The sequence below is a fragment of the Ambystoma mexicanum genome, chromosome 4p (genome assembly GCF_040938575.1).
Source record: "Ambystoma mexicanum isolate Mex_15411 chromosome 4p, UKY_AmexF1_1, whole genome shotgun sequence".
In the NCBI taxonomy this organism is placed as follows: domain Eukaryota; kingdom Metazoa; phylum Chordata; class Amphibia; order Caudata; family Ambystomatidae; genus Ambystoma; species Ambystoma mexicanum.
The window spans coordinates 1104180397-1104200979 of record NC_090927.1 but is presented as its reverse complement, the minus strand read 5'-3'; the positions used below and the strand labels follow the sequence as shown (position 1 = coordinate 1104200979).

The 20583-nt window shown below is 44.7% G+C and overlaps 1 protein-coding gene across 2 annotated transcripts in view; it reads left to right on the top strand.

Moving 5' to 3' along the window:
• ADGB (androglobin) overlaps positions 1-20583 on the top strand; it is a 2161023-nt gene that overhangs the window by 347760 nt on the left and 1792680 nt on the right. The window contains exons 7-8 of one of the 2 annotated variants that reach the window (XM_069606692.1): positions 10207-10254; positions 15075-15161. In XM_069606692.1, coding sequence (XP_069462793.1) covers positions 10207-10254; positions 15075-15161 — 135 coding nt within the window. The remainder of the gene's footprint in view (positions 1-10206; positions 10255-15074; positions 15162-20583) is intronic. The other variant, XM_069606693.1, reaches the window with a different exon arrangement.

The following is a 20583-nucleotide window of genomic DNA, read 5'->3' as shown; positions in this document are numbered from 1 at the left end:
TAGTTGTAGCACTTGCATTGCAATCAGGTCCTCCAGCCCCAACATTGCTAGTCGTATTGGAATTATTGTGGAGTGTGACTGGGTGTGGGAAGGGCTGGGGTGTGCTCTTTTTGTACTTGGTGAGTCTGTATTGCCTCCACCTGTGCTGATTCTGTGCAACTGTGGCAGCTGGGAACACTGCACATGGCCATTTACGGTTGGTTCGCGATGGCGGAATTAGCACCATGGCAGTAAGGTACTTAACGGCCTTTGCGATGGCGTCAAGAGCATGTCCGCTTGGTTCGTGATTTGCCTAACTTTGCGCGATGCCGGCACTTAAGGCGTGGAAGGTCGCGTGTGCGCGAACTTGGTGCTGTTAGCGGCACCGTTAACTACGATGCCGCTAATAGCACTTTCACGGGTCATGATCGGACCTAGTGTAAACGATGCCGGTAATCATTTACCGGCATCGTTTTTCGCTTACCGCCGGGGTCGTAATGAGGGCCTGTGGGCTTTACAGCAGACACCATGAGGTCAATTCCCTCCCCGGTTCCTACAACATGGGCCTCAGTTGGGCCGGAGTGATCCGAGTACCGGCGCACCGGCCACCCCTGGGCGCTGGGAGAGGAGGGCACCTGGCCATGTCTATTTCTTCATACTTTAAGATTGTGCTCACATTGCATTTCTTCAATTAGGGTCGCCTTTGGGTGATCGCTTTTCCGCATTTTATCTGTTGAATTGGATTATACTTCTTTCATTAACACAGAAGTAATGAATGTATTACAAAAGATAAGCTGCCATATGTATTAGGCACACTGCACAGGCTGCATCAATCATTAACGCAGAAGTAATGAATGTGTATTACAGGGATACGCTGCCATATGTATTGGGCACACTGTCCAGGCAGCATCAACCATTTACACAGAAGTAATGAATGTGTATTACAGAGATAAGCTGCCATTTGTACTGGGCACACTGCACAGGCAGCATCATCATTAACCCAGAAGTAATGAACGTGTATTACAGCGATAAGCTGCCATATGTACTGGGCACACTGTACAGACAGAATCACTCATTAACACAGAAGTAAAGAATGTGTATTACAGAGATAAGCTGCCATTTGTATTGGGCACACTGCACAGGCAGCATCAATCATTAACACAGAAGTAATTAATGTGTATTGGAGATAAGCTGCCATATGTATTGGGCACACTGCACAGGCAGCATCAATCATTAACACAGAAGTAATCAATGTGTATTGGAGATAAGCTACCATATGTATTGGGCACACTGCACAGGCAGCATCAATCATTAACACAGAAGTAATCAATGTGTATTGGAGATAAGTTGCCATATGTATTGGGCACACTGCACAGGCAGCATCACTCATTAACACAGAAGTAATGAATGTGTATTACAGAGATAAGCTGCCATATGTATTGGGCACACTGCACAGGCAGCCTCAATCATTAACACAGAAGTAATGAATATGTATTACAGAGATACACTGGCATATGTATTGGCACAACACTGCACAGGCGGCAGCAATCATTAACACAGAAGTAATGAATGTGTATTAGAGAGATAAGCTGGTAGATGTATTGGGCACACTGTACATGCTCATGCAGAATCAATCATGCTTTGTACAGGACAATGCTGGCTTAAATTGGGAACAGCCAGGATAGACATGTTGCTACAGAGGCATATTTTGAGCACAACCAGCATGACAATGTGTTACATCAGTGACAGTGCTGTCTTACACTGTGGACAAATAGATCATTAAAATGTGTTATGTTGTAAAATGTTCTCATCTACTTTTGGTGACATGGAATTTTCATATTCCCTTTAGAACTGATTGTAAATTTATGGCTTTTTGGCCACCTTTTCTGCTGTAAAATGCACCATTTCGACCCCATATTTTAAAAAATATTCTTGGAGGGGGAACTCCCACCAAACCCTCCCTAGATCCTTATAACTCCCTCGGTACGCTCGGTCGCCCCCACTATTTCAGGAAAATATTAACACATATACACTGAAAGAAATCACAAGCAACTGGCCTTGGATCGTTTGACGGAGGGGCTCCCTTAGATACTCACTGCCCCTGACACCAAAAGCTATCTTTGGGACTGCATGGCGCATCATTGTTTATGATGCTATTGTGTCAAAGGTCACACAATATCGCTTTTTAATATACTGCTTTGGGTGAGGTTGTTTACTTTTGGCTCACCGGCCCACTGGGTGGAAAAAAGCTAATGCTTCGGCCACACATTCAAAAAGTTGGACAAGCCTGGTCTAGAGGGTGTGCATGAATTTGAACAGTTATGGTGCTAAGAGGTGCACACACCGTCCAGCAGTTAGAGGGGGGCAGCGGCCATTCTATGTATGCGCCGGTGATGTTACGGGTGCTGGGTCCAGTAAGTTCAAAAGGTCCCTGTAGATGTGAATGTATGGAAAAAGTTAAATCAGGTGGAGGTAACGGGGCAAAGTCAGATGTAGTATTCGCTGCGGGGGCAGGGTCAAGTGCGTCGAATACATCAGGTGCTTCTGTGCTTGCATTGCTCGGCTCCTGGAGCTCCTGGAGCGAGGCCCCCCTCCCGCGATGTGGCGGCGACCGGAGAAAAGGGTACCAGAGTCAGCCCACAAGGCGATGGGGAGAGAGGAGGTTCAAGAGACGTCGAAGGCTGTAATGGAGATTTTGGCAGTCTTGCCTCCTCCTCGCGCCGGCAGGCGCTCCGCAGCAACCGCCTTCTTCCGGCATTCCGAGCCCAGCTGGGTACAGGGATGGTTGAAAAGCAGGTTGCAGCCCTCAGTCCTCAGCAGCCCTGCAGGACTGTTACTCTCCGTTACTCCGCGGCCGCTCCGCAGCACAGAGAGGTTTTTAAGGCTGCAGTCAGTGGTTCCACCCACAACGGGAAACAAGTGAAACAAAGGAGAGACTCCAAAAAGTCCACTGCAGGACTGTTACTCTCCGTTACTCCATTATCAGTTTCGAGTTCTGCCATTCGGGCTGACCTCCGCCCCAATGGTTTTCACCAAACTGATGGCGGTAGTGGCAGCGAGTCTCAGTAGAGGGGGGATTCACGTCTACCCCTACCTGGACGATTAGCTGATCAGGGCTCATTCACCCGAGCAAGCCCAGGAACATCTCAGTCTCACCTGCCACTCCCTACACAGATTGGGCTTCTCCCTCAATTACAAGAAGTCCCATATGATACCATCCTAAAGACTCCAATTGATCGGAGCGGTCTTCGATACTTCCTCAGGGAAAGCCTTGCCTCCCGAGGTGAGAGCTCAACACGTTCTGCAGATGGCAGTAAAATTCCAGAATGCCCAACATCTTCCGGCCTTCGATTTTCTGAGGTTGGTCGGTCCCATGGCATCCTGCATTTTCCTGGTGCCAGAGGCCCAATTGAGGATGAGAGCCCTCAAATGGGCTCTCAGGACTCAGTGGTCCCAATTTTCAGCGAATATGTCGGATCAACTGCAAGTTCCGAGCAAGGTTGCTCAAGACCTTCTTTGGTGGGCTTTCAACAACAACATTCCCAAGGGAGAATCTTTTTGGCAACCATGGCCGGAGATAATGGTAGTGACAGCCGCCTCACTCACGGGGTGGGGAGCTCACACCATCGAGCTGACTATCAGCGGTCATTGGTCTCCATCAGAGTCTAAACTACACATCAACCTTTTGGAGCTGAGGGCAATCAGACTAGCGCTGAAGGCCTTCCTGCCTTCTGTACTGGGAAAAAATGTCCTGATAATGACCGACAACACAGTGGCCATGTCCTACCTCAACAAGAGAAGAGGTGTAGGGTCACTACCACTGTGCAGAGAGGCAATGCAGCTCTGGTTCTGGGCAATACAAGAAGGAATCTCTCTATCTGCAGTTCACCTAGCCGGAGAGCAGAACACGGTGGCAGAGGCTCTGAGCAGGCAGAGCACAGTCTCCCACGAGTGGGAACTAGCTCAGGTAGTCCTTCAAGAGATCTTCACCCTTTGGGGAATCCCTCAAGTGGATCTGTTCGTGACCAGTGTCAACCGGAAGTGCGAACAGTACTGCTCCAGGGAATTTCCCCCAAGAGGAGCTCTAAGAGACGCGTTCGTAGTGGACTAGGAATTTCCACTTCTGTATGCGTTTCCTCCAGTCCCCGTCATTCCTCACGTGATCAGGAGGTTTAGAAATTGCGGAAACTCCATGATCCTAATTGCCCCAGAATGGGCCAGGAGGACATGGTACCCGGAACCTACTGGACATGTCCATCTGCCCCCCAATGCGTATTTCACAAAAAGAGGATCTTCTCTCACAAGAGGAAGGTCGGGTTCTCCATCCAGAGGTCAAGACACTCAGCATTCACGCATGGTTTCTGAGAGGCTGAGGTATAAGGATTGGGACCTCCCGGATGACGTAATGGAGATTTTGCTTTCGGCCAGAAGGGCAGCAACCAAATCCTTGTACCGGTGTCATTGGAATAAATTCAGTAACTGGTGCAAGGGCAAGCATGTGGACCCTTTTCAGTGTGGCACTCCTATGGTGCTTTCTTTCCTGTTGCATTTGGCTAATCTGGGGCTCCAGATTGAAACCATAAAAGGATACCCGGCGGCGCTTTCTATTTTAAGTGCTTCTCTGAAGAGGTTTCTTATTTCAAAATACCTTTTAATCATTCCATTCCTAAAGGGACTCACTAATGTGTACCCTCCCGTCCCGTTTCATGTCCCTGCTTGGGATCTAAACCTTGTGTTGTTGAAATGTCTAACTTGTACCCCTTTCAAGCCTTTACATTCCTGCCGTTAAGACTCCTAACTCTGAAAACTGCACTTCTTGTGGCATTAACATCAGCCCGCAGGGTGAGTTAGTTGCAGGCCCTTTCATGCAAGCCTCCTCATACTACATTTCATAAGGATAAGGTCCTTAGAGTAAAACCATCATTCCTGCCGAAAGTAGTCTCTGACGACTTCCATTTGTCGCAGAAGATAACACTTTCATCTTTCTATCCTCCCCCCTCATTTGGGCAAAGAGGAGGAAAGGCTGCATAGGCTGGATCCAAAAAGGGCTCTAAGCTTTTATATTGCAAGAATGGCAGAATTTCACCATGATGATCAATTATTTGTGGGATAGACCGGCCCTAAATTGGGACTTGCAGTAACTAAACAAACCATATCCCGGTGGATTACACAGACTATTGGCGAATGCTACAGATTGGCGGGCAAAGACCCACTGGAAGGGCTTCGAGCTCATTCCACCATGGGCATGGCAACTTCTGCGGCTCTACAAAGTCCTTATAATTGACATTTGTTCTGCAGCCACTTGGTCGTCCATTCATACATTTGTTAAGCATTATTGCTTGGACTCCTCTTCCATTCAAAGAGGTTTTTTGCTAAGGGAGTCCTTCATTTCATTCACGATTCATTTAAATAGTACTCTCTCCTCCAAATTGTCACTGCTTTCGGAGTCTATCAAAGATGAGGAATACGTGGGAGGACACAATCCATTCGAAGAACAAGTTACTTACCCCTGGTAATGTTGTTTCGACTGGATGTTCCTCCCACGTATTCCTCATTGCCCCTCCCAGCCTACCCCACCGTACAATTTATGTGTTTTGCACTCCGGAGAGCTTGCAGTCTGGTGTATGTCTGGTTAGTTGTTCGCAGGGGCGTTGCTAGGGGGGGGCTAAGGGGGCTATAGCCCCTGATCTTTTGGTTGTAGCCCCGGATAGAATCTCAGGAGCTACAGCCAAAAGACTAGCTAGCCCCCAGTCCCAACAGTTCCGACATTAGCTTAGCCCCGGGTCTTTTCCAGACCTAGCAACTCCCCTGGTTGTTCGATTGATGGAATGAAAAAAGAGAACTGAAGCCAATGGGCGCTGCAGAAGCTATTTATACTGCTGACGTTGACGCTCCACGGCGGCCCTCGAGGGGCCATCAATGCCATGACATCAGGAACAGCACCCTCTGTGGAGAACATTTTGTCCGAAGTAGCAAAGCTGACGAGATACGTGTACCAAAGATAGGAACATCCAGTCGAAAGAAAGTTACTAGGAGTAAGTAGCTTGTTCTTCTTCTAGTCATCACTTGCGTGAGCCATGTTGTAGAGCTTCATGTTCTGTGTTACCCTGCCTTACGTGTTTTTATTTGAAAGATAAAGTAGTTCTGAAGCCACGGCCAAATTTCTTCTGAAGGTAATATCAGAAATTACTCTGAGTGTACTTCACTTCTGACTTTCTTTGCTAACCATTCCACGATGGCCGAACATTCATTGAACTCGCCGAACATGAAATAGGGGCTACCATGCACTATCCAATGCACTCACTCTTCAGAAAGTTAGACTGGCTGTTCGTGACCTGTGTAGGACCCCTAAAAGGGCTATGTGATATCGAATCAAGGATCCTCCCTTTGGGTGGTTAGCTGTGCCATGTACTGCCATAAGATTCAAAGCAGCACCATAGCAGGTTTCAGTTAGGCCTGGCTCGACCCGAGGCAGGGCAGCAATGGTGGCCTTCCATGCAAGTGTTCCCATGAAGGACGTCTGTAGAATGCCCAACTTGAGATCACTGCATACCTTTGCGAAGCACTACTGCCTTGATGAGGATGTCAAGTCGGAATCGGCAGTTGGTCAAGCAGCACAGAGACATATTTTTGCATATAGGTTAGAGTGGCCTCACCCTCCATTCCATATGCATTCATGACATGCACGTATCTTTGTTGGTTATCAAGGTGTGTACATATGTGCATGATTGTACTGCATGCTACTCAATTCAAGCATGTGAATTCATGAAAGATTCAATGCTTGGGAAGAATTCATTACTTAGGTGTTACTGTAGTTCAATGGCTTGCATTCTCCCGCTGATCCCTCTTCAGATAGATATCCATGCCAGAGTCAGCTGCTCGGAAACTTATTCGACAGGGACTCGTAGCACGATTCGACATCGACCGTCGACTACTCGTGACTTCACTGCACCCTTAGTCGGCTCTGGATGTGACTCCAGCCGTATATATACTTTGTCACTACTCCCCTATACCCCAGCTCCTTTTTCTGCACGCTCAGCACATTCAGAAAGTTTCTCTTGAGAGAACATTTCAATTCGACAATTCTCCAGCATTGGTATCTTTCATAGATTCACATTCAATCTGCCTCTCTTGTGAGGCTGCTGTGAATAATCCTACAGATCCCTAACTGAGCCCCTGCCTAAAGTCTTCTCGAAGGTGGCCAGGGAAAGGCAGATGCTTCCTGATCCTGACCTTGGGGGTGGTGTATGGCCGCAGGATCCCCTTGGAGGAGACAAGGCCCAGGGTCGCGACGAGATCACGTGGGATGAGACACAGTATTTGTCCTTTTAAAAGGGAAAACCTTTTGCCAAAACAGGTAATGGCTTATTGCAATTATGATGTATCTGAACCACATATAAAATCTGCACAAACCTTAATAACAGAAAGATCCTTCAAGGTAATTCAGGATAAAAAATCCTCCGTACTCCCAAAGGTATAATGTAAAGGAATCTAGACATATTGCCTTAAGTCAATTGTCTTCCTCTTTAATAACGGGTTCTAATGGGTCATCTTGAAATATTTATAAGGGAAATAAATGTACCCTTGAAATCAAGAAGTTAATTAAAAGAAATAACTTTGTTGTAAAGGACTACAAGTTCCATAAACCCATAGGTACTGGGACGAGGAAGAGGACTGAAGAGTTATGCTGTAGCAGTAGTCAGGCAATTAAGCCTAACAGCCAACATCTGAAGGAACTTGAGAGGCATAAAAGGCCCCCTCTGGTGCAGTCAATTAGGAGGAGTTGGAACTGTGACTGGAGTGCATGCAAAAGTAGCAGAGGCAGAAAGAAGAGGGCATGGTGTTGGCAATCCAAGCAGAAGTGGGAGAACCAGAGGGACGTCAGAACGTGGATGCAGCAGATTTCACCAACTTGTTCTGAGAGTCGATGTTCCCCAAACTGTGAGGAGGAGAGGCTGTGCAGCGGAAGGCATGCAGGAAGGCTGCCTTTACCCATGTGAACCTAATTGCAGAGGTTGCCGTGCAAGAAACGTGTCAGAGACCGAGGCAAGGAGCTGTTGTCAAGCCGTGGGTCTCGGGAACAAGAGGGACTCCTTAATTCAGTGTCAGGACCGGAGACACCTTCAATGAAAAAAGGGTGTGGGTCCCAAGTTAAGCCAGAAGCAGTAGAGGTTGTGCAACACGTTGAAAGAGGATCCCAGAAGCCGGTGAGTCAAACCTGGCATTCTGATTCCTTGCGCAAGTACTAACGGTAACACTTTCCAGCTTAATATTCACTCACGTAAAAGCAGGAGTGAGTTGGAGTTGTTTGTTGAGTAGCACTTGCGTGTGATAGTTAATTCTTCTTTAACTCGCGTGAAGAGCAATCGCTGCAAAAGACCATTGTTAAACCCTTAAAGCTCTCAAACTTTAGGAAGAAGTGGTTACGTGTGTCTCATTACGCAGAACAAACGCTACGAAAGACATTGTTGAACATTTAACCTTGGTAAAACTCACGAAGACGTGATTGCGTGTGCCTAATTTAGTTTTTCAAAGGAAAGTTGACCTCAACCCGTTTATTCACACAAACCATCATTACTTATAAAAGGAGTTAAGTGGTTGAATATTTGTATCTGCAGTTGGAGAGAGAGAGTAAGCATTACCCAAGCCAGGAGAATTCCCCTATTAAGATTGAAAGCAGCCTTTCTCATTGCCAGAAATCAATCTAACCAATACTGTGAGCCCAATATAAGTTCACCCTTGCCTAAGACAAAAGTGTGCAAGCATTACCTGAAGCTAAGAGAGTGGCACTAAGGCTTCTGGGTAATTGTTTTGGCTAACAGTTGGCAGAGAGGTGAAGGCAAAGTGGAGGATGGGAAACTTGCTGCTTTTAAACATCATTTGATGTTGACACAATCTATGTTGCCAGAGACTGGGAGAGAAATACACGTGGGTCCCAGAGGCAAGCACAAGTTATTGTGGCAGACCGACAAGAGAGGCCAGGAGGCTGCCCCTTTTTTTTAAGAGAGATATTCAGAGGAAGAGTGCTTTGCCTATTTGAAAGTGTTGAAGTACGTTAAAGTGACTCTTGTCAAAACCTATCTTGAATCACATACTACTGAAGCTGTGGCAGTATATCTGGTTGTCAGTGGATGTAGGACTTCAGTGGTACAAGTAAAGTGGAATGCTATGAGGCAAAGGAGATTGTCCTCATGGTAAACACTGGTATTAGTTAAGTTGTTGAGGTAGAAGCAGTAGCACTGTGAAGTCATCCTGACAGATATATCTATTGTGAATCCTAATCTTGAAAAGGACATCATAACTGTTAACCAAAACTTGTGTTTCACTGACATGTCTAGAAGTTGTATTTCTGTTGAACTGTAGACAGTATCTTCTTGGATAACTGGAGGTGGTGGCAAAGCATTGTGGCTGGGAATAACATTGATGCTATCCTTGGAAGTGGAAAGTCTTTATTTCACCAAGAAGAAGAGTGTTGTTATTGTGGGAACGTTTGGTTTACAAAATCTTATCTTGACATTGAACTTTCAAGAACTGAATTGGGACTTTGCTACCTAAGTGGATTTCCTTTTTTTCTTTTTATGGACATTGGAGTTGAATTGACCTTGAATCGTGGGGAAGGGATTTCACCCACATTACTAAAAGGTTATCATGAAACCGTGAATATTAGTGTTGATTTTAATTATATTGCCATATATTTGCTTTGTGTATTTGATGTTTAGGTGTGAGGGCCAGACATCCTGTGTTAGAGTGTTTCCCCTTAGGTATGTTAGGCAGGGAAATCATCATCAGAGTAGGGATAGTGAGGCATTTAATATCATTTATACTTTAATAAAATTGCATGTTTTGAACAATCATCAAACAGATGTTCCCCTCGCATTGCTGACCCCTCAAACTGCACAGAGCGATACACAGAGACAGCAATCACACAACTATAGGTTGGAATCTGATGATGGCTGATCTAGATTTAGCTAACTCTCTTTTCATATAATTGGTTTAGGCATAAAGGAGCGAAAATAAGTTGGAGAGACTACAAAAGGGAGCTTTCTCTCTGTAGGTTTTACGCAATGTATTGCAATGACATTTATCTCACATACCGGGAGATTCTCAGCCTGATAACGGGGAATATTTAAGCATGTGAATATATGAGACATACCAATGATGGAAAACTACAGTTACAAGTAGTTCACTAATTCTTCTTCATTCTTCTTCTCTCTTTCTGCCTTCTAGAGAGATGCCTGGGTCTTGGGGTCCTGCGTATCCATCTCTCCTCTTCAGGTATCTTCACCAACCTCCTCTTCGCTCTTCTTACCTTCCTTTTCCCTCCACCTGTTTTTCCTCCTCCCCTATCCTCCAGTCACTCCCCTCCTATGCTTTGCTGTTCTTCCAACTCTCCTCTTCACCACTCCTTTAACCCTTCTTCTCAACTTTGCTGGTCTCCCTCCGTACCACGGTCTCCCTCCGTACCACCTCCAGTCTTCTCTCCTGCCCTCTGATCATCTCTCCCTAGTGTCCTTCCTCCTACTCCGTCTGCTCTCACCGTCAACTTTTTCTCTGCCTACAAATTCCAAATCTCATTGCTGTGCTGGTAGCTGGTTCTTATGTAAGGCTTGGGGGTGAGTGACTTTATCTTGATTGGCTGATGCAGTCTGGTGATCCATCTGAGCATGCACAACTCTGGGATGCCCTATAGTCTTGAGCTCTGGGAGATGGTCTTTTAAGTTGACCAGCCCCATCTTGAATTCTCTAGTGGAATATTCTTTCTGCAAGCTGGGCTTCAGGTGCTGTTCTGTCTCTCTCCCTGTTGCTCTGACGCCGCTTCAAACCCCTGTAGTTCATCTTTGCTTTATCCTACTGTCAGCAGGCTGGTCCTGGTGTTGTGACATCTTCTCAGAGAAAGTGTGCGAGGGAAGTCTAGCAAACAGTTCTCTATTGATATGGTATTATGCTTGTACTTCCTTTTTTTAATATCATAGTGGGGTGGTTCTTTCTTTTCTTCACACTTTATATTTGTTTTTTTTAACCAAAATGTTACACAGTGTGCAAATTAAACAAAATAGAACAATGTAAGTAGTATGTCATTAGCCATAGTCAAGATTCTAATTTAACTTTCCCCAGAACCAGAGTTATTGCTTCCCCGCCTCTTCTCCCATGCCCCTCCCCAAGCCTGAAGTAATTATTTTTCAATCTTTTAGAAAGGTATCCATAGTGTAATCACATAAAAAAGCCTGAAGTTACTGAAGTAGAAGGAAAGTTTCATAGCAACAATACCCAGTAGAAATTAGACTATGTGAGGGTGCTATCAGAGAACAAATAATGTTTACTCACGAAGCTGTCTTCATCATCACCTCCGATGGTTCACAGCAGAAAGGGTATGATTAAAGCTGCCACCTCCCCCACCCAAATGTGAGCCCAATACTACTTCTCTTGCCACATGGTGTAGCAGTCTCATCTGGGACCCAGGAAGCGGCCCTGGATCTTTTGGAAATTCTCTTTGCAGCCCTATATCTCGAACTGGATTCTTTGTATCTGTCCGAGTTCCACCATCCGTTCTGTCCAACGTTACAGGTTCAGAGAAGGTCATTGTTTTGCATGTCATCATCCCTTTTTTAAACCACAAGCTGTCCTCTTCACTGGATAGGTTTCTTTTTTTGGATTAAGCCGTTGAAGATTATGATCATAGGGTCCGGTTCTAGTGGGTGCCCCAGCACTAGATGTATTATCTTTGCTACTTCCCTCCCTTCCCATTGCTTGGCAATGAGAGGGGCAATCAATTAATCAACATGTGTTTTAACCATCTCCAGTTCCTTGATACATCAACATTTGTCATAGTCAGTCAGTCTAGGTTTATGCATTTTCACTGATGGCTAGTAGTTATGCACTATGTTTGGATTGGGTAAATTGATTCATGGTTCATGCTCATATGGCTGACACTCATCAACAGGGTGTACCTTTTGTTCTGATGACAGGTTAATGGCCGGTCTCTCAATCATTGCAAGCCTTTTCCGAAAAGTACAAATTGTCATTCACTATATGTGCGTGCATTGCTGCTGTTTTCGATGTTGTGGTGTAACCTCCAGACTTTGGACGGGTTCAGGGTGTCTGTCTCAGGATATCGCATAGCTGTAGATGGATCCTTATTTTCACTCTTGTTGAGGTTGTAGTGATTGGCATTCTCATTGAAAAGGTTTCATCAATCCTTCTCTCCATTTGTCACCTATACAGACAGTCATGGTCTCGAACCATCGCTCCCTGAAAAGGTTTCCCTCCTAGGCTGTTCTTGCCATTGTCCCAGAGTGGAGCAAAAGGGTTTAAAAGGTAGTCGCACCCAGTTTTTCACATGTGGACCTAACTTAAACCTAGTGAACCTAACGGTATTAAGAGCGGGTGTGATGAATTTCATGTTTGCACAGAAGAGTGTTTGTCCTAATGGCTGCTGTTCTATCTCAATCCACCCAGGGGTCTATTGAGTACTTCATTGCTGTCATAACCACACCTGGTTCTATTCTCTTAGCTCTGGGAAAACAATACCTACTTTTCTTACGGAATCTTTAAAGTGTCCATGGAGATTTTAGGTTTCTGCCTGAGTCACACAAATTAGAAGAGGATACCTTCCATGTCCCTATAGACTGAAATCAGGCTTAGCAAACCTATGTTGCATACGCTGTATAGAATTCTGAGAATTGTCATTTTAATAGATTTCAACTTTTCATGGGTTTTGACGTCTAGATGAGACCCTCTCCCTCGATCTTACTTGCTTCTCTTTAGGATCAAGGCTTGGATGGGAGTAGATTTTCTGCTGATTTTGATCCTGCTGCAATGACACATCCATGGGGAAGGCACAGGAGATCATGAAATAATGTGGGTGATTACTGGCAGATTCCACTTACGGTTCTGTCCACCTTAAGGTTTAGCTCCTCTACCACTATACAATTAATTTGTGCACCAAATTGAGACTTGTCCTTTATTCCGATGATTTATTTGACCTGGGCAGTGAAATTATACGAGCTAGATGTAACATCTCGCCTTCACTAAGAAAGAAGTCTGGCACTTCAGATAATTTAAGGTACCCTATTTCAAGGATCATTGCAATTGGTTACTGGACTTGATGGATGCCTTCTGGTTCTTTTATTTTAGTTAGATTATACAATCTGAATTTGGCATGTAAAGGTAGACTTAATCCATGTTTGGGCTATATGTTGGCAGAAAACTTAAAGAGCATAGAGAGAAATAAAACTTTGGTCCACAGAAAACAACAAATTGATACCTCAAATTGAGCTTACAACATGACTTATTTGAAGGTTTTCATCAGGCTTCTGTGGCAAAACAGAAAAAGGACTCAGACCCAAGGGCATACTTTCAATGGTTTTATTCAAATTTAAAAGAGAAATATCTATATAACCCTATTGCTTAGATGGATTTCCCTTCCTATCAACTGAACTAAAGGTGCTCATCTACAGTCATAGCAAAATGAGTTCTCCCTCGAAACCTATTAGCTAACTGGCCATACCACTTTAAGAAAACCTAAAAAAAAACAAGCCAGGGTATTATGCCCTCTACTCACACTACTTAAGCCCAGTCCCACTTGGGGTCTCAGGGGTTCTATCTGATTCTGTATCACACTCCCATTGTTTGTTCTTAGCAGTTTATCCCCAAAAAAGTTCCCAAATTCTTTCTTTAGGCTCCTCAATGAAAGATTCAAGTCTTTAAAGAAATATAATGACTACATTTCCTTAAGTGGGGGGGGGACTATTCCGTAATCTGTGTCCATAGGTTGGATCACTTTCTTTCTTCTAATTTTATACAAAGGAGGTCTTAAAGTTTCCTTTGTCTCCGTTTCTTGGTTTGACTGATTGGACCCTCCAGGTCCCCTCTGGTTTATAGGTTGCAAAGTTTCCCTCGTCTAGATAGGATTCTTTAGACCCCTCTGACTCTCTGCCTTCTTTAGATGTGAGGGTTGTCTCTTTGGTGTCTGCCAGTGTACAATGCTCAGGTTTCTGTGGCTCTTGTAACCCTCCTTGATATTCTGTCTGGGTTTTGTTGACTTGTGATGGGTTTAGACCACCTGCTTCTGTTTCTCCTTTTGTGCTGTAGTCGTTGGTTTGGTGAATTAGGGCCCTCCTAGTCCCATAGGTTGCAAGGTTTCACTTGTCTCAATAGGGTTCTCCAGACCCCTCTGGCCTGTGGCTTCCTTAGCTCATGGGGCTGTCTCTTTGGTGTCTGCCTATGTACAATATTCGGGTTTCTAGGGCTTCCGTAAACCACCTTGATATTCTCTCTCTCATGGTGTGACTGACCCATATTACTGTGCTCGTTTTGGTGCTTTCCTTATCTGCGTTTCTTTGATTGAGAATGAACAGCTCGCATCTCTGTCGCTCTTTGGCCTTGGTGCTTGTTCGCAATCCCCGAGCCCACCACGTCTGCAGTGTGGTCGTACCACCGGATAAGAGTGTCTTTCTGCCTCTCTTGTGCATCTCTCCTCTATGCCGATTTGGCAGCGTCTCTCTTCCGCGTCTGTCTCTCCATGCCACTGCTAGCTCGGCAGTGTGTCCCTCCAGGATGTTCACACATCGGAGGTTTGCCTCTGCATAGGATTTCTTGCTCGCCATTCAAGGTTTGTTGTCTCTTTAATCTCACTGCAGCTTCCAAGGGGCATGTTGTCTCCATCAGCTGTGGAGTTCATGGGGATTCCAGCATTACCTTGAGCAAACGATAAGGTAGCAATGTCAGTATGTTTTGGATTCCAGTCAACGGATATGCCACCATCAGTCTTGTTTGCTCCTATATAAGCACACAAGGTACTTGTTACAGGAAGTTCCTGATAGAAATGGGAGTCCTTGTCCCCTCAAGGGGATTCACTCCCAGTGAGGTCCTGCTTTCCCAAACCCCTAGGGAGGGTTTTGCTGAGCAGGCTCACCTCCCTAGCCCCAAAGGGGGTGGCTGCACCCCATGAAAGAAGGGACAAATGCCCTAGATTCGTCACACTTCCTATATTTACTTACAACTTATATTTTAAAAAAAAGTGTTATCTATTTTTTGGGTTAAAATGTAAATGTCTTGGGGTATGCATGTTTCATGTTCTGTTTTCTTTTTTTCAGTCTGCATTCTTCAGGAAAAAGAGAAAGAGGCCGATTTACAGTTCTGCATTCACTCACCGGTTGGTTACCTGAAATCATTCCTCTCCAGTAAGTATCACTGCTAGAAATAGTTGCTCCTGTACGATTTTCAAATTGGCAAGCCAAATTGAAATGGTTCAATATTTCAAAATCATTTAAATAGAGAAAATCGTGTTTAATGAATGGCATATGTTAGTGTCTTTGTAGAGTTGACAAGTTTGAATGATTCACACTTCACATTCACATGTTACAGGTATGTGAAGCACTTGTTACATGTCAGTATCACTTGCTCTCTTCTTTCTTAGATTCCTGGTGCTCCATTGCTGATACAAATGGGTATGTGTTGCTTCTCCTGCCTGTTAGGGTTATAGTGGTATCCTAAACCCATCGGGGCCTGGGTCTCCCCACCGCCATTAGGTCCCAGTTTCCCAGCAGGAACGCCATTGCTGCCAACTTCAACCCATGAGGTCGTTCAATGCCCTTCTCTTTGCAGCACCTGCGTTCTCTTCCCCAGTAGGATTTGGACACACATGCATAGCATGCACTACACCGACACACGCGCTCTCTGTTTATCATACTCCTACATGATGTTTGGTGTATCTTAATGGTATAGATGTCTCTTCCCTCTGCATAAAACATAAGAGTGGTAGCTTGAAGATGTTGAATACTGCGCACCACACAGATGCACCGAATATGGCTTGCAGCTGTGTGGGCTGTGTTTGGTGTGTCTGATTGGAACAATACAAACTAACCTAAGCAGTGTCATGTGTGTTCAGTAAACATAGTCTAGACAGAGTCCAGAGCTAAAGGCTAAGGGTCATTTTTCATGTATCTGAGTGATGCACCCAGTGCCCAGCGAGAGAGCATGCACTGGGTGTACCACACACATACAAAACACAGCTGAAGTTTGTGTTTAATGCAGATGAGTGGGACTTGCACAAATTGTGAACATTCAAATGCCCTCAAGAGTCTCCTCTGCAAAATGCTGGTAACAATGCTTGTTACATCAGGTAGTTTGTACCATGAATCCAAATACGAGATAGATATGGAGATATAGATGGTACTGCAGTTGTGATGTTTTATAGTTCAGAAATGTTATATTGCTACATCCAAATTTGAGAATGCTGAAAATATTACTAATGATTATACTATGTCAAATTTGAATACATATCTTTTTTAACAGTAGCTTGCACCATGTACATGGGCTGCATCAAGTTCCTATTTAAGGTAGCTACATACCATAGTGCACTGCTCATGACTTCACACATGACTCACAGATGGCACCCTTGATGAGATCTCCAATGACATCAATACCATTTTTATTTGGGTTGTTCTTGTAACCTGCTGCGCTCTTCACTGTGTTTGCAGCGGGATATGGATATTGTAACAGCAGTCCTTGTGATAGTCAACGGTATGACATCTCATATGGCAGTGTTGATGAACATTTAAATCTGTATCGCTAGGCGTGAGAAAACAAAATTATAAAAATTGGATGAAACCAAAAAGGTTTCTGCCTGGGGCATAGAAAATGAGTGCTTCTCACAAACAAGGCAGAATTCCTCTGCAGGCATTAACTCATCGAGAGTGTGCTGAAAGTGAACCCTGTTAATGATGAGAAGCTTGTGAAAGGAGGTGGCGGCAAGAAGGATCTTGACCTGAAACCCCTGTCATTTGTGGAGCTATGGGATTTTATACCAGGAGAAACCTATGAATATGCCAGAAAACGATATTGAACTAAACATCATTGCCATGGTGGAGCGCAAATTAAATTGGTCATTGTGAAAACTGTTCTTTTGGTGGTGGGGGCAACAGTAGAAGTTTACATGTGAGTATATGCGATTACAATAAACAGGAAGATCCGAAGATGAGATTTAGGAAGCCAATGAAAGGGCTGCGTTAAGATGAGCCTCCGCGTTTTTCATTCAGTTACATGTTTTAGGGCCAGCCAAGGTTGAGGAAACTAAATGTTGAAGCGCTACCAATGTGATTATATCCTAGTTTCAGCCAGTTGATCATTCACTCCTGAATTGCTGCCATACACTACTGAAGCTGAAAGCTGGTGGTACTCATACACCTTACCTCAAAACCAAACATCAGCATGAGCATTCCCTTAAATAAGTTCTGTGGTCCTGAAAAGGAACCTATGCATGTAATATGTTGACTCATCCGTACATTCAATTTATGCTATGGTACCTTTTCCTGAAATTATACGTTGAGTAAATTCCTCCTGGTTACTCAATGGTCCAGTAGCCCTCAGTTCATCATACATTTATGTGAGGCACATGACCCTCCTGCCCTTGCTGCAGCATGTCACCAACATCACACTCCCATCCTTATACAGACCATTAGGAGTTGATTGTCATCAAGGTAATGGTCACAACCAATGTTCAGCCGTATACTGAAAAACGTATTGTAGATAACCATGCAAGCAAAATAGGTATACAAAGCAAAAAAAAGCAAGATTTTAACGACTTTAAGGATAAGTCTGTTGCAAATAATATACAAAGTCATAAAGGTATATCTTTTTAGATACCCTCAAACAAGTACATTACAAGAACATTTTCAATACACCCCTATAGCAGTGGGCTTTAAAATGTGTGGTGGGGCATTGAAAAAGGGGTGAAGGAATTGTGCAGAGGGAATACTAGGGAGCAGCAACCAAGATACTGTAAAGGAGGATAATGACCGTCTCTGAAAACCAACACTGTTTCGTCAGTGTACTTGACAAAAGTGCTTTTGAAAGGCACAACTGTCTATCTGTTATTTCTTCAAATAGAATACACTTTTCTCACATTGTCTAAAACTCTAAATATTATATTGTGAGGCAATAAAAGGTAAACACGATTATATTATTTTCTGAATATTTATTACAGGATATGATAAAGGTCGAGTTTAAAATTCTTGGTGACTATACTCTAGACATTTTAGGGGCAGAAAACAATGAGCTGATATCTTAATTAAGCAATAAACCCTGACGGGCAGGGGCATTACTGGGCCAGGTAATTCCCAGGGCCAGTTAGAAGACATAGCAAAGCGTGTGCTTTAACTTTAGCCTGGGGCGTTACCTGCTCCGATAATGCCCCCGCCTAGAAGGGTTTATTGCAATTAGTATCCTGGCATGTTGTACCAGGATCCTAATGGTATTTATTTTAGGTTAAGAAACAACATGTTTGCTGTTTCTCAACTTGAAAAAAAACCTACAAAACAAGATGGCCGCCATGGATCAGAGAGAAGGGAATTGCACATAGTCCATTCTCCCTTTCCATGGCAGACTGCCGCGTCTGGGATGCGCTAGTGTTCTCGGTGTTGGTGAGGGACATGGGAGAGCCAGGTAAGTGGGGTCTAGGGGAGTTAAATATGTGGAAAAGGGGGATGGTTGGTGGAGAGAAGGAGACGCAGGGCAGCACGGGGCACACTTACCTCCGAGCTGGAATGTGAAGATGGTGGCATCCAACTCTGAGGAGGATTGGAGCAAGGGTTTTACCTTGTCATAAAACCCCTGCTCTGGGCCTCCTGATTGGCTGAAAGGAGGCCACTCCCCATGCCCCTGACATGTGCTAATTAGGATAACAAAGGGCCTCATCACAAGTTGGGCTGTAGCCCTTAAATGTGGCAGTAACGCTATTACCACCACATCTAAGGCTTGGCGCAATCACAAGTCGGATTGGAAAGTTGGAGTGTCACCTCCAGCAAAAGATTTGCCACTTTCCGCTCGTTTTCAGCGCCATTAGATTAACACGCTGACAATGGAGGTTCATGTGTTTATGTAAAGGTTGACTGGATTCCCCATCATAGTAACCACGCCCGGGTCATTTCATGCACATAACAAATAAACAAACAAAACATAACCAAAATTATAATATTGCTGGATGCACATGGAAAATTACCCATAATCTTGTAGTCCTGCCCCATGTGGGGTATCTTGATTGTGTCCAAAATGTTGATATGTGGGCAGGTTAGGCAGCTTTTGTGCAAGTGCACTCTGGCATGTTATAAACACCAGGGCAAACATTGGCCTAGTGCAAAAAGAACAAGTTACTTAACTATGGTATCGTTCTTTCGACTGGATGTTCCTCCCACGTATTCCTCATTTTATGATATTTCCATATCCAGCTTCAGCTGCTTCAGAAACCTTTTTCCAGCAGAGGACACTGCACATCGATGTCGGTCGACTTGATGTCCCTCGGAGGCCTCCGTCTCGATGTCGACGCCATTGGTGGTATAAAGCGAGCGCAGCGACCGTTGGCTTCAGTTCCGTTTTACAAGCATTTATAGGATATCCTACATCCGACAGTTACTTCTTCTGAAAGAGTGAAGACTGCAATCACATGGAAAATTCTGCTGTGGGGCAGTTTGGGAGGGACGATGAGGAATACGCGGGAGGAGCATGCAGTCGAAAGAACGTTACCATGGGTAAGTAACTTGTTCTTCGAATGGATTGTGTTATGTCCTCTCACGTATTCCTCATCTTTTGATAGACTCCCAAAGCAGTGTTCACCTTGTATAAGGAGGCTTGCGGGACAAGGCCTGAAGTTCGCTCACTGTTTAGGCAGATGTAATGGCCACTAAAATGATGGTCTTTGAGGTTAATAACCTTAAAGAACGGGTATGGATAGGCTCAAAAGGAGCACACATTAGAAATCAAATACAAGGTTGAGGTCCAAAGTTGGGACTTGAAATGGGCCTGGAGGAAATGTATTTGTCAGTCCTTTTAAGAATTGTATCACAAGGGGAATCTTGAAGAAGGGTACCTCTTCAGAGGAGTTCTTAAAAATAGAGAGAGCTGCAAGATACCCCTTGATTGTACCAACCTGGAGCCCCAAGTTAACCAGGTGCAATAAGAATGATAACTCCATAGGTGTACTGCATGCAAAAGGATCCACATTCTTATCCCTGCAGGGGTACAAGGACCAACGGCAGTGGTACAAGGACATTGATGCTGGCCTTCTACCTGAAAGCAACATTTCTATTACGTCTTCCGGGAAGTCCCGAGAGTGAGAGTGAGTGTGTGAGTGTGTGATCCACATCCACTTGGGGTGTTCCCCAAAGGGTGAAGATCTCTAGAAGGACTTCCAGAGCTAGTTCCCACTATTGGGAGGCTGCGCCCTGCCTGCTCAGAGCATCTAGCGCAGTATTCTCCACCTCTGCTAGGTGAACTGCCAATGGGGAGATTCCTTCTTGGATTGCCCAGTACCAGAGCTGCATTGCCTCTCCGCACTGTGGTAGTGACCCTACACCTCCTTTTTGTTGAGGTAGCACATGGCCACTGTGTTGACCGATTTCAAACATTCCCTACCCGGCAAAACTCCTAGAAACGTACGTATACAAATTAACCCAAGAACATGTAGAAAAACACCACTTGCTAGACCAAGCGCAAGTCGGTTTCAGAACCGCAAGAGGAACAGATTCAGCACTACTATCCATCTGGGACGACCTAAAAACAAACGCAGACTCCACCACAACCTCAGCTCTGATTCTGCTCGACCTCTAC